The following is a 12,542-nucleotide window of genomic DNA, read 5'->3' on the forward strand; positions in this document are numbered from 1 at the left end:
ATTAATCAGCCATCAGTAAAGAATACTTGAAAGAAACACAGTGCACAGCACTGGCTGTAGAGAAAAAGTGCCCTCTGAGATCATTCTGGGGGCCTGTGACTGCAAGAAGCATTTAATTTTGAGCTTTTTCATTCGTGCTGTTTTAGAAGCAGTCCAGACTGTCAGCTCAGAGGAAGCAGCCATCTAAAACACATAATATTTTTAATCTTCTTCCTCCTCTTCCTTCTCTAATTTTGCCATTCCAAAGGCAGAACAGCTTCTGGTTTTTAACCAGCTTCAGAGCCCCCTCTGCTGGAATGCTGCTGGCAGCCTTGGCCACAGGACAGGTACAGGTGCACACCTGCTCCTCCTGGCTGGGAAAGGCTGTTGCAGGAGTTTCACATGCTTTTTGCAGGAGTTTCACGTGTGTTTCACAGGAGTTTCACATGATTCATGTCTCTGCTGGGGGAGAGATGCATTTGGGCCCATATATATCCTGCCATGCTGTCCTAAAGTTGGGTAATGATGATAGTGTTCCAACCCCTTGTTTTCAAAGCTGAGAGCACAACAGGAAATTTTTAGGAGAGACAGAAGTGCCTGGGATTAATGAGGTTACTCTTACATCTGCTGAAGACAGTGCAGAACCCTTTCATGCATCCTTTGAAGATCACATACCCCATCCCTGGCAATGCCCCAGGCCAGGCTGGGCAGGGTTTGGAGCAGCCTGGGACAGTGGGAGGTGTCCCTGCCATGGCAGGGGTGGCACTGGATGGGCTTTAAGGTCCCTTCCCAACCCAAACCATTCAAGGATTCTCTGATTCTGTTTACAGGGTTTCTCCTCCTCGCTCCCTTCTGTGGCTGTGGAGTGCAAGATGTAGAATAAGGAAGTTTTGGCATGGGACAAGGCTGAGCCTGGAGCCTGCTCAGCTCCCCAGGAAGGATATGTCTACCTAAACAGGAAGGAAAGAAGAAATAGTACATCTGATAGCAAGGAAAAGGGGCTCTTTGAGTCAGGTACGCTCCAGAAAATGGAAATACTACCAAAATAGAAAATAAGATGATGGCAGAGTGATTAAGACACTAGGAAAAGATGCCAGGAGTTAAATCCCAAAGGTCTACTCCAGACTTCCTGTGTAACCTCTAACAAGTCACTGTCTCTCTGTGCAATGCCCTTAAGTCCCTAAAATAGGGATTACACTTCCTTTTCTTAGTTGATGCTGCGTGACAGCATTAAAGAATTAGGCCTTATAAAGTTCCTTTAGAACAAATGGGCTGACTGGAAACAGAGGAGCTCCTGGAGAGCCTCTGTGAATGTCTTTACTGGTGATTTTACATTCAATGACATCAGACAATCTGAATAAATTCAAGAATTAAGTGTGTTCTGCAGTTGCTGTTTACAGGAGTGGAAAGCTGCAGCTTTGGAAGGACGTGGACAATCCAGGTGGAAAAACACGGAATTCCAGCTGGTGTAAAACAAATAACCTGATCCTCACCAGGAACTGTAATGGCAGGACGAGGAGAAGTGGGTTCAGACTGACAGAGAGAAGGATTTGATGGGATATTTCCTCCCTGGCACAGGTGCCCAGAGCAGCTGTGGCTGCCCCTGGATCCCTGGCAGTGCCCAAGGCCAGGCTGGACAGGGCTGGGAGCCCCTGGGACAGTGGGAGGTGACACTGGGGGGGGTCTTTAAGGCCCCTTCCAACCCAAACCCTTCTGGGATTCTGTGATTATGCACAAAATTTTTACTGTGTATTAAGTACACAGTAAAAGTCAGAAAGGAATTACTCATTTTTTTTCTCCAGTTACACAAAAAAAGGGGCACTTATTTTGGTAGAAAGTTGGATTCCAGTTCAGGAAGGATTTACCAGCTTGTCAGGGGAAAAAAAAAAAAAAAAAAAAGGTGTGAGGGTCTGTAGTGGTCCAAAAAAAGTCCTGATGACACTTGCATGTAGATAGTGATGCAAGAATGTCTGTAAAATGGGGAAACCACAAACCAAGAGATAAAAGTGTTGGTTTACACATTAGGCTTGACAGGTGGGTGAAGTGATGAGCTGTTAAGGACAAATCAATCTATTTTCAGTTTGGTAAAAGGTGCAGGGAAGCTTCAGTGGAAGGCAGACAGCCTGGGCAGTTGGAGATGGGAGGAAGGAGCTCCTGCCATCTGCCAGGAGCTGCTGGCTCCTGTCACAAGCTGCCACTCGCCAATCTAATATCTTTTGGACTCAGGAAAGCAGGTTTCTACACAAAGGACTTGGAATCATTCTCATTCAGCAGGTCCAGACAGGCAAAAATAGCAAATGGTGAGGTGGTGATGGAGTGGTTTGAAATCAGGGCTGCTGCAGTGGGGAATTGATGTTAAATTTCTGCTTCCCAGGGCACGGGGTGGGCTCTTGCCTCTATTAGAAAAGCCTTTTTTAAATTATCCTGGCACAAGGAGCGAGCATTAAAATCAAATTTGGTGATGAACAGAAGTGGGAGGCTTCAATAACACGAGGGAACTGGAGTATCTAAATTTCTGCCTCCCAGGGCATGGGGTGGGCTCTTGCCTCTATTAGAAAATCTTTTTTAAATGATCCTGGCACAAGGAGCGAGCATTAAAATCAAATTTGGTGATGAACAGAAGTGGGAGGCTTCAATAACACGAGGGAACTGGAGTATCTTGGAGATTGGATGACTGAAGAGTGAGAAATAGAGATGAGATTAAATGTAGCAGCAGAGAGTGCAAGGATGTGAATTTATGGACAAGGAGAAAAATTTGTGGAGTATTTTATTGGAAATTAGGAAAGGAAACTGAGAGCTAGTGGTTGGTAAAGGATAGTGATAAGCTATCACGAAGCTGTGAAAAAGCATGTCAAAAAGTGGTTCCAAGATCAATAATGCTGCTGTCAAATGGGAGAGGAACTCAAATTGGAACAGGGACAAAAGCTTGACACCACAAATACAAGACTTGTATTAAGAAGGGAGAGTGGCTGGGCCTGTGGATCCCTTTTCCTATTTCTGCGTCTACCTGGTATGACATCTAAGAGCTTTTTATTACCTCAACTGTTTAAAAAAAAATAAAATTAAAAAAAGAATCAATTATGTTGATTTTGTTGTCGTCTTTTGACTAAGTCCCAAACTCCTCCTGATGCGTAGGTCCAGATTCAGGTTCAACTGAGCAATTTCCCTTTCCAGTCGAGTTTTCTTCTCCACGTGTCTTAGGGCAGGAGCAGGTGAAGGGCAGGCTGCAGGGGGCTTTAAAAGACATTATTTTAATTAAACACAGCCCGTGACAGAGGGGACAATGAGATGATCTCTAAGGTCCCTTCCAACCCAAGGCACGGATGACTCAGAGTCAATTCCTGGCTTGGTCTGGGTGATGACAGCAGCACACGGAGTTACCCAGCAGTTGCATCAGACCCAATCCAGAATTTTCAATTATCATTCATTAGTTAATTTTAAGGGGGCATTTCTTCTCGTTGACCCTGTGGCTTGATTCCCAGCGGTGCTTTGCTGCGGGTACAGCACGGACAGAAGGACAAAATTCCATTTTTCTTTTTTTTTTTTCTCTTTTCTGGGCCCGGCCCCGCTCCCAGCCAGTGGGCGGGGCCGCGCTGCCGTCCGTCACTCTGATTGACAGCAATACCGGGGGCGTGGTCTTATATACCCCGCCTCTTGACCGCGGGGGGCGTGGCTCTGCCGCGGCGCACTGGGCCCCCGTGATTGACAGCCGGCTCCGCGGGGAGGCGGGGCGGGCAGCTCCGCTGCTCGCGCTCCCATTGGCCGCCACCGCCGTCGGGTGGGCGCCGCGGCGGCGCTGATTGGCGGGCGGCGGCGGGTGCCGCCGTGATTGGCAGGAGGCGGCGGGTGCGCGGCGGCCGCCGAGCGGTTTGTTTTGCGGGCGGCGGCCCGCACGCACCGGGGCGGGCCCGGGCCCGCGGGGCGCGCTGCGTTCTCGAGGGTTTGGTTAAAAAACGCTGAAAATCGGGTTTTACCGAACGGTGCGGAGCCCCGCGCTGCTACCGGCGGGCCGGGCTGAGCTCGGGGGGCTCCTCCAGCCGCCACAAGTTGGCTCTGCTTGAGACGGGAATTGCTGTGCTCGAGCTTAATTGGAGAAATTTCTGGTGTTAAGCGCGGCTTGGGAGTCCTTCAAAATAGATTTTCCTTTATGGAGCTCCCCCCGAGTTCTCTTTGCCATTCTTAGCCCAGACAGCGACATGTAAAAACAAGCAAAGGGGTTGGAAGAACTCTTTTTTTTCAAGAGGAAAACGTTGTTATGAGGCGCTGCCGTGACTGATTGGATTGATTAAATCAAATTAATTTGGATTTGGACTGTATGTCCTGTATAAAGAACTGCTTATGGAGGGGGTCTTGTGCTTCCTAATTCCTTTTTCAGCTTACAGAGAGGTGCTAGAATTAAACTTTCATTGCTCTAAACCAGAACTTGCTCATACTTGCATATTGGCAAGGAAATTCCTGCTTTTCTAAGGCTGGAGTTTCATGGCTTCATGGACTACAACTTAAATGTTTCTTCCCTACAACCAAGTTTAGTTTTCTAAGACTCTCCTTCATTTAGTCTGTATAATAGCTATAATTAGCTTTTATACTTTAAGTTCAAAAAGCACTGGAAATGTTATTGTACAACTACTTCAATATCTCTTAACTCTGTTTTGATTTGATAAATACAACAAATTCATGCAAATCCATCACTAGATTTCTCTGCTATGAAGAGGAATAGTGTGATCCACTCTGTTTAGAGCAGCAGGGTGCTTCATAAACTTAAAATGGTTTAGGAGCTTGCATTTCCATGGAAGTGTTTTCCAATGGCAGCTGGACCTGTGTTTGTAAAAAATACAATTTCATGGGCCACAACACCATAGCATTGTGTGTCTCATGGCACAGCCACAAGCAGATTTTTTCCTTTTTAATGGGAAAAACCTAAATTCATTCAGCACCTGTGCTCAGATAACCTGATCAATGATGGACGATGGGCTGTACGTGACAGTGATTTTCTGTGGTCTGGTGCTCCATAACCCACCTGAAGGATGCCTGGCTGCTGTCGGGGTTTGCAGGAGCTGCAGCTCACCTGGAGCTGCTCCCAGCCGGGACGTTTCCCAGGCTGGCACCCAGGGAGCTGCAGCCCTGGGGGGGTGTGCGGGGTGGGATTTGGGGAGCAGCCCCTGCTCCCTGCGGCCGTCCCCGTCCGCTGGCTCTTCCTGCCTGTGTCACTTCCTTCCCTTGGCTCACACGCACCCAGTGACAGCCGGCAGCAGGTTGGGATCAGCTCACATCCCAAACCCCAGCCCTGGGGGAAATTGGGATAAATCCCTTTAGCTGCTGAATGGGAAAAGGGACTCTCAATAGATCCTTCAAGAATAAGCTTCATAGAGCTCTCTTGATTTTCCCTCTCACTCTACAAACCAGGTAGTTTGTGATTTCCTAAAGCTCACACACAGCAGCATTTTGGTACCACTAAAACTGCCCACAGCAAAGGACCTGAAACTTTTCAAGGCTTTTTTGAGACCTCTAACATAGACACAATTTGTCTAAAATTTCCTCGTTGCCCCCGGATCTGCCAATCCCTCACCCAAACCAGCTTTGCTGTGGTGGTGGTAGATAACAAATACACAGATGTGTTCACTTCTTTCCCTTTTACACCAGTGTGGCATCATGTGTCCCACTATGACACCATCTAAAACATGATCCTGGACTAGGGGGCTTCACAGACATATGCAGAAACTTTTCCTGTTGTAACTTTGTAATTTTTTTTTTATTTTTCTAAACTCTTTCCATTTCTGACTCGTTCGGACTTGTGTAACAAACCTGGGGTTGGTTGAAGTAAATGCTTTGTGGAAAGGAACAACTTTCTCTGTGAGCAGCAGTTCGCTTTTATCGAAGTTATAAAAATCCTTGAGTGTAGTTTTTGAAACATGAAAAGCATTTCCTGGACAACATCTTTCCCGCACAAAGCAGAGCTGTGTTTCCCAGACCTGCTGGAGAGCAGGCAAAACAGGGTCTCTCAGTGCTCCAAAAATTGCTTCATTTTCATTTGTAGCAGCTTCTGCATTGTGTGATTAATGTAATGCTGCTCCACGTGCTTCTCCCAGTCAGTCTGTGGAAATCCTCTGGAACTAAAGAAGTATTCATGCTTCTCAGCATTAAATCCATCACAGTGCTGTCCTCACCAGATACACTTTTCCCCTCCCAAGCTCAGATCAGTATTTTACTTTATTTTGTCCTTTTAAGAGATAAATACTCTGTCATGTCCTACCCCATCAACATAGGGATGAATTAGAGGGTGTATGGTTTAGTAGTAGGGAACCAATAGCTCAGTGTAAGACTACTAAAAAATATATATTAAGATTCAAACTCACCTGAAGTTGTTCCATCCCCTTTGTTAGAACATTAACTGTTCCCATTTGATGGAGATAAATAATATTTCAGTGTTAGAATGACTGCAGTGAGTAAGGTACAGACCTTGCAGGCACTGATGGGGGTTTATAGAATATCCTGAGCTGGGAGGGACCCCAGGGGTGGTGGAGTCCTGGTCCTGCTCAGGACACCCCAACAATCCCACCCTGTGCCTGACAGCACTGAGCCGTGCTATTTGCCAGATGCTGCCCTTCAGTTTGTGTTGTCAGTTCACAAAAGTTGCCTCAGCTAATAAATAAATTCTCATCATAGCTGAGCTACAGTCTGTAATAAAGGACACACAGCTGGCTGGATGTGTCCTCTGTGCCACACGTGAGTGACTGCTGACTCCACACAGCCTGGAACCTGGGGCAGAGCACCTGTAGCCAACCATGGCAGCCACTGATCTTTGTTTTCCAGTGATGATACTGTTTAGAGGAGAATTCTTATTCCCAGATATATTCTTTGATGGACTTGATTTCTTGTCATCAGCCCTCAGCTATAAACTGCTTTCATAGCTCCTTTGCTTCTTGCCCAAAGGAGCTCTGCCAAGACAAGCTCTTCTTCATCCTCCTGGTATCTGGCCAAACCCAAACTGCACTGTAGTGGAAAACTTGTATCCCAGCTCTTCCCTGAGTGTTTTGGGTGGTAGGAATGTCAGGGGTGTTCCAGGCCATAGGTTGTAGTATTTTGTTGTGCACAGTTTCAGCCTTTGTCTGCCAGGTGACTCCAAGGCTGTTCTTAATACCACCAAAATGAAAGAATAGCAGTAAATTGGAGACACTCCAGTAAAGGTAAAAGGTTAGATGTTCAACTGTAAAGTTGGAAACCTAAAAAAACAAAACAAAAAAAAAGGAAAAATTGTGCCATTGCCTACCTGGAGCTTTAGCTTCATTCACAGCTGTTTCTTCACATTTTTATCCCACAAGGGGTTACTTAGTGCTGAGATAGATCCCAGCACTTATTTCCTTTGGCTGATGTGCTTCTCAAAAAGCAGCCTCTTGCTTTGGTTGTGTTACTTACACCACTTGCTTCTCTTACATGCAGTTGGAATGTCAAGGAGTGCTCTCCCTTCTCCACTGCCACAATGTGGTTATTGTCTCATTTGGCTTGTCTTGGACAGCACAGATTTGGTGGGTTTTGATTTGGATTTTTTTATATTCTCTGCTCTGCGTTCCTTTTTTAAGATTTTTTTTCTGTAATTAACGCCTTCTGCAGATGCATTGGGAGATTTCTTTTCCTTCCCTGTCATGATCTGGTCTAAGCTTGATGTTTCTGGTATGACATTCTGGAGTCCACAGTGGATGTATCTCAGATGTTGGGTGCTCTCAGGACCAAGTTAGGACTCACCTTCCAGCACCTGAAGAGACCCTGCAAGAAAGATTGAGAGAGGCTTTACAAGTGGACAGGACACAGGGAATGGCTTCCCACTGCCAGAATGCAGGGATGGATGGGATGTTGGGAAGAAATTCCTCCCTGGGAGGGTGGGCAGGCTTCCCTTTGCCAGAAGGGACACAGGGAATGGTTTCCCACTGCCAGAGGGCAGGGATGGATGGGATGTTGGGAAGAAATTCCTCCCTGGGAGGGGGGGCAGGCTTCCCTTTGCCAGAAGGCACACAGGGAATGGTTTCCCACTGCCAGAGGGCAGGGATGGATGGGATGTTGGGAAGAAATTCCTCCCTGGCACAGCTGTGGCTGTCCCTGGATCCTTGGCACTGCCCAAGGCCAGGTTGGATACAGGGGTTTGGAGCAGCCTGGGACAGTGGAAGGTGTCCCTGCCATGGCAGGGCTGGCACTGGATGGGCTTTGAGGTCCCTTCCCACCCAAACCATTTTGGGATCCTGTGAAAGCTAAAACAGACCTGGGCAGAAACTATTTGCTTTAGCAAAGATAATCCTAGTGTGACTTTTGTTCTGACTGGGACTTGTTCAGCTGTTTCCTCCTTACAAAGAGGTGTCTTTTTCCCATTCTGCTTTTAACTTTCAGCAGGATTCACTCCCTGTGTGCTTTACAAGATGTGCCCCACATCTGTCATCTTTAAGCATTGCGAAAATCTAGTTTGTTATTCAGACATTGATTAATTATAAAGCCAGTCTTCTGCATAAAACATAAGCTGACTGCTTTGGAGAGACTCGTGAACAAATGCACGACATGAAATTGCAGAAACAAATAGTCCCACTGAGTCCCTTTTAGAGAGAAGTACCAGTGTGAGCCAGTCCATGGTTTGGTGTTCAGCAGCTGTTCCCAGGACAGCTCTTCCAAATGCAAGTGATTGCCTATCAAACCAGTGCCATGAATCAGGGATGAGTGTCTAGCCATGGTGGATTCTTCAAATGAAGTTTCAAATATTTACACATCAGCTTCAGAAATGCTCATTTCAATTCAAAGTGACATAGTGAGGGAAAAAAGGAGGAACTAATAACCTCACCTGGCTCACATCACTTCCAGAAGTCCCAATTATCAAAAGAAAAGATTTTGTTTTAAATCTAGGGTTCAGGTCTTCCCAAACTCTTTTAGAAAGGGCAGATTCTCCTGGGCATGTCCAGAGCTGATCAAATCATTGCTTCAAATTCCGTGCCTAAGTAATGCCTTAATATCAGGAAGGATTTAGCTGAGTGTATTATTTGCCAAGGAAACAACACTTTATCCCTAAAACCTTTTTGAGTCTTGAAATGTGAGACAGCAGCCAGGCACTCCAGAGGGCAGGAGGGTGCCAGGAGCAGTGACAGCATGAGGTGCTGCTTTGTCAGCTGTGGCACAGTGCCTGGCAGCCAAGTGCCCAGTGCAGTCCCAGTTTGGACACAACTTCACTTGGCAGCTTCCTTTACCTTTTGCAATATCAAGGAATTTAAGGTTCTTACCCTTGCTCAAGGAAAGGATTCATTTCCACAGCTTTTAGACCTTCATCTACCATCCATCACAGCTACTGTGCATTTCTCTCTTTTTACATCTTTGTTCTTTTCTCTAAGCACAAAATTCTGCTAAGTACCACTTCTCAAAACAAACAGGCAGTGGGAGAGAATATTTCAAATTGGTTACATCAGGAATCTTCAGAAAGTAATCCTTAGTCAGTGGAACATACAAGAAAAAAATCAATGTGTGTTTTTATGTTGCTGCAAGGCAAGAAGCCTTGAATTGAACCTGCTGCATTGTACTTTGCCAGCAGACAGTGTTCCTTGTGCTGGACAGCTTGAACCTGTTCAGCAGATCTTGAAATCTCATAAAATGGTTTGGATTTTATTCCATCAGCTTGTTCTGAGGGAAGAGAGGAACGTGTTGGGGCAATCAGTGCAAGTGGATTTGTGTTCACAGATACTCCAAGATGAACCTTCCTCCAGATTTTCATTTCTCTTTCTACTGGCTGTGGTTTGCTCCACTAGCAGGCAAGAATTCAGAGTTAACAGGGTATAAAATGGGAAAGAACAGACTTTTACCAGGTTTTCCTTGAAAGAAGCACATCAGTTTGCCCTTCCTAAATGACCTGTGATGGTCTAGTAGATCTGTCCAGGTTTTACTGCTTGTTGTGAAGACTTTTGAACAGAATTAGGGGCTGAGGATAGTCATTCTCACCCACACTCTGGCCAGATCCTTCTATGATATTGGATGAATAACTTAAAATTTATCTGTCATTTTATTATGTCATGATACTCAGTTAATTAATTTTTAATGACTAAATTAAATCACAGTGTATTTGCAAAGATCCTAAAAAGGATTGCTGGTCTATGAGCCAGCAGAAAACCAGTGCAGAAGTGTCAGAGCTGCAGAAATGTCATAGTTGGTGCTCACCCAGACAACTTACTCCTGAAATTCTTGTGCCTCCCAGATGAACAAGAGGCCTTGAAGTCCATCATGAAGGACCTGGTGGCACTCCAGATGGGCAGGCGTCACCGGCTGCCTGGCTACGACACCATGAAGAATAAAGACACTGCTCACTCCAACAGACAGGTAATGGCCAGTTTGGGAGTGCCTGAGCTGCTGACCTGGGGGCAGAAGGGGCACAGCAGGTGGGCAGAGCATCTGCCTGGCTCAGATCCTTGGCTCTGTGCTGTGCTGCCAACAGCCAAAGCATCAGGTGGGAAGCAGCTCCTTGATTCTGCTCAGGCTGTGGCAAATGTGGTTGCTTTTTAATATTTTTATATCAGATTAATGAATATCATATCATATAAACGGTATATATTAAATATGCTATACATTTATGTAGTTCAATAAAATATTTAATATATATTATTATATATATTAAATATTTTTATTTATATATATATATTATATATATATATATATTTATAGTATACATGTATGTATATACTGCATTCTCCCCATATATATATATATTTATGGGGTTTGGTCTGCCCAGTTAAAAAAATTAGCAAGTGGCTTTCTGCCTTTACAGTCATATTTCCATTTTTTAAAGCTATTTTATTCTTTTTTAAAGAAAAAACACAATGCCAGCAGTCCCCCCCTCTTGGGCAGCCCTGCAATAATGAACCAGTGTGCCTCTGCAGTGGAAGAAAAAAAAATTCCGGTAAGAAAACTGACTTCATTTCCATCTTAGCAATTATAAATTGGGAGTATGTCTTCAAGTTGTGTGCAGTGACTTTATGGAATTCCTCTAAGCAGGTGGGAGGCGGGGAAAGCTTTTCTTCCCTGGCTCTCTCCTGGTGTGTGCACTTTTATTGTAGGGTCAGGACTAGGGGGAAAGGCCTTAAGCTGCAGGAGGGCAGGGTTAGATGGGATTTTGGGAAGTTGGAGCAGCCTGGGACAGTGGGAAGTGTCCCTGCCATGGCAGGGGTGGCACTGGGTGGGATTTGAGGTCCCTCCCAACCCAAACCAGTCTGTGACTCCCAAGGCAGTGAGTGGTGGGTCAATGCTTTGAAGTCTTGTTTGGTTCATTCCACATTTCTCCAGACTTTTCCATGGAGAAAACACTGGTGTTGATGTTCTGGTAAGAAGGAAGGACAGAATAATGTCTGGAGATGCTGAATGTCATTTAAATGAAATGCTCAAAGTAAAAGCAACAATTTTAGTCAAAAACTGTTTGTCCATTACTGTCATTCAAAATTAGATCAATTTACTGGCAGCAAGACTGACATGAGCAGAAGTTTCCTATGTCAGTAAAATAACTCTTCTCAGTTTTATTCCTTTTACACGTTTAAGCTTTTTGGAGCAGGCTTTGAAGTTCATGTCTGTCTTCCTTATGCTTTGCATGCTCATAATCTACTTGTTCAGCTGGATCTGGGATTTCCTTGAATGTGTTGGACAAATCCATAGATGGAGTAGTACAAAATCCTTTCCAAATCACTTTGAAACAGGAATTCAGAGATGCCTTAAATCAAAATCTGTAATTGTGATTTATGATACCACGTCTCAGAACTGGAACACTGAAGTGCTAAACTTGGATTTGCCTTTTTGATCATCTCTGAGGGCAGTTTATGTGAATTGCTTTAAGAAGTGATGGGTTCACTGCTTTTAAGGGAGAGTGAAAGCACTGAAAGCTTCTCTAGGCTTTCTCTGGAGTAGGAACACCAAGATCACTGTGAACACCTTTTCTTACATCTTTGATAAGTAGATCTGAATGGGCAGTGTCAGGTCCTTTTGGAAAAATGGAGCAATAAATGCCAAATCCCCTTTTTCCTTTACTCCAAATTACAGGTTTCAAAGCAAGCAGTGGAGTTGAGAAAATGGTTGGAGTTTGCTTGAGTACCAGCAGGTTAAAGAGAGGTTTCCAAAGAGCCTGGGGATCCTTTAGTGTTGTCTAACTTCAGCTGGTGACAGCTATGTCACTTGGCTGCTCCAGGGCCTTAAATCACATCTTGAGGTCAGAAATTTAATCTGAAAAATGGTGTGAATTCCTTTTCATCCAAACTGTCCTGTTTAGTTCCTTTAGACCGAGCTACTTAAAGTAATATAATGTTAAAACAAAACCAGAGCCTTCCTTTCCTGAAAATCCTGATGTAAAGCAATCATTCCTTCAAGCAGTGTGTAAGAACAAATTTGTGATCAGGAGTGGCTGGTAGAGATCTTTTATAGGATGTTATTCCTGTGCTGTTTGCTGCATTGTTCCTTTACTGATCAACTCACATGGATTCTCTATAATCTGTTCCATTCTGGAGTAATTCTGCATTGTTCCTTTACTGATCAACTCAAATGGGTTCTATAGAATCTGTTCCATTCTG

At 44.9% G+C, this 12,542-nt stretch overlaps 1 protein-coding gene across 1 annotated transcript in view; it reads left to right on the plus strand.

The window, feature by feature from the left end:
* Positions 1-10,197: 10,197 nt before the first annotated feature.
* The window catches only part of MAP3K3 (mitogen-activated protein kinase kinase kinase 3), a 29,295-nt gene continuing 26,950 nt past the window's right edge, over positions 10,198-12,542 (plus strand). Inside the window, exons 1-2 of the mRNA XM_039700558.1 lie at positions 10,198-10,314; positions 10,802-10,891. Of these exons, the coding sequence (XP_039556492.1) occupies positions 10,219-10,314; positions 10,802-10,891 (186 nt within the window). The 5' untranslated portion in view covers positions 10,198-10,218. The remainder of the gene's footprint in view (positions 10,315-10,801; positions 10,892-12,542) is intronic.

Source organism: Passer montanus, unplaced genomic scaffold (genome assembly GCF_014805655.1).
Source record: "Passer montanus isolate IOZ18808 unplaced genomic scaffold, ASM1480565v1 scaffold142, whole genome shotgun sequence".
Classification (NCBI taxonomy): Eukaryota; Metazoa; Chordata; class Aves; order Passeriformes; family Passeridae; genus Passer; species Passer montanus.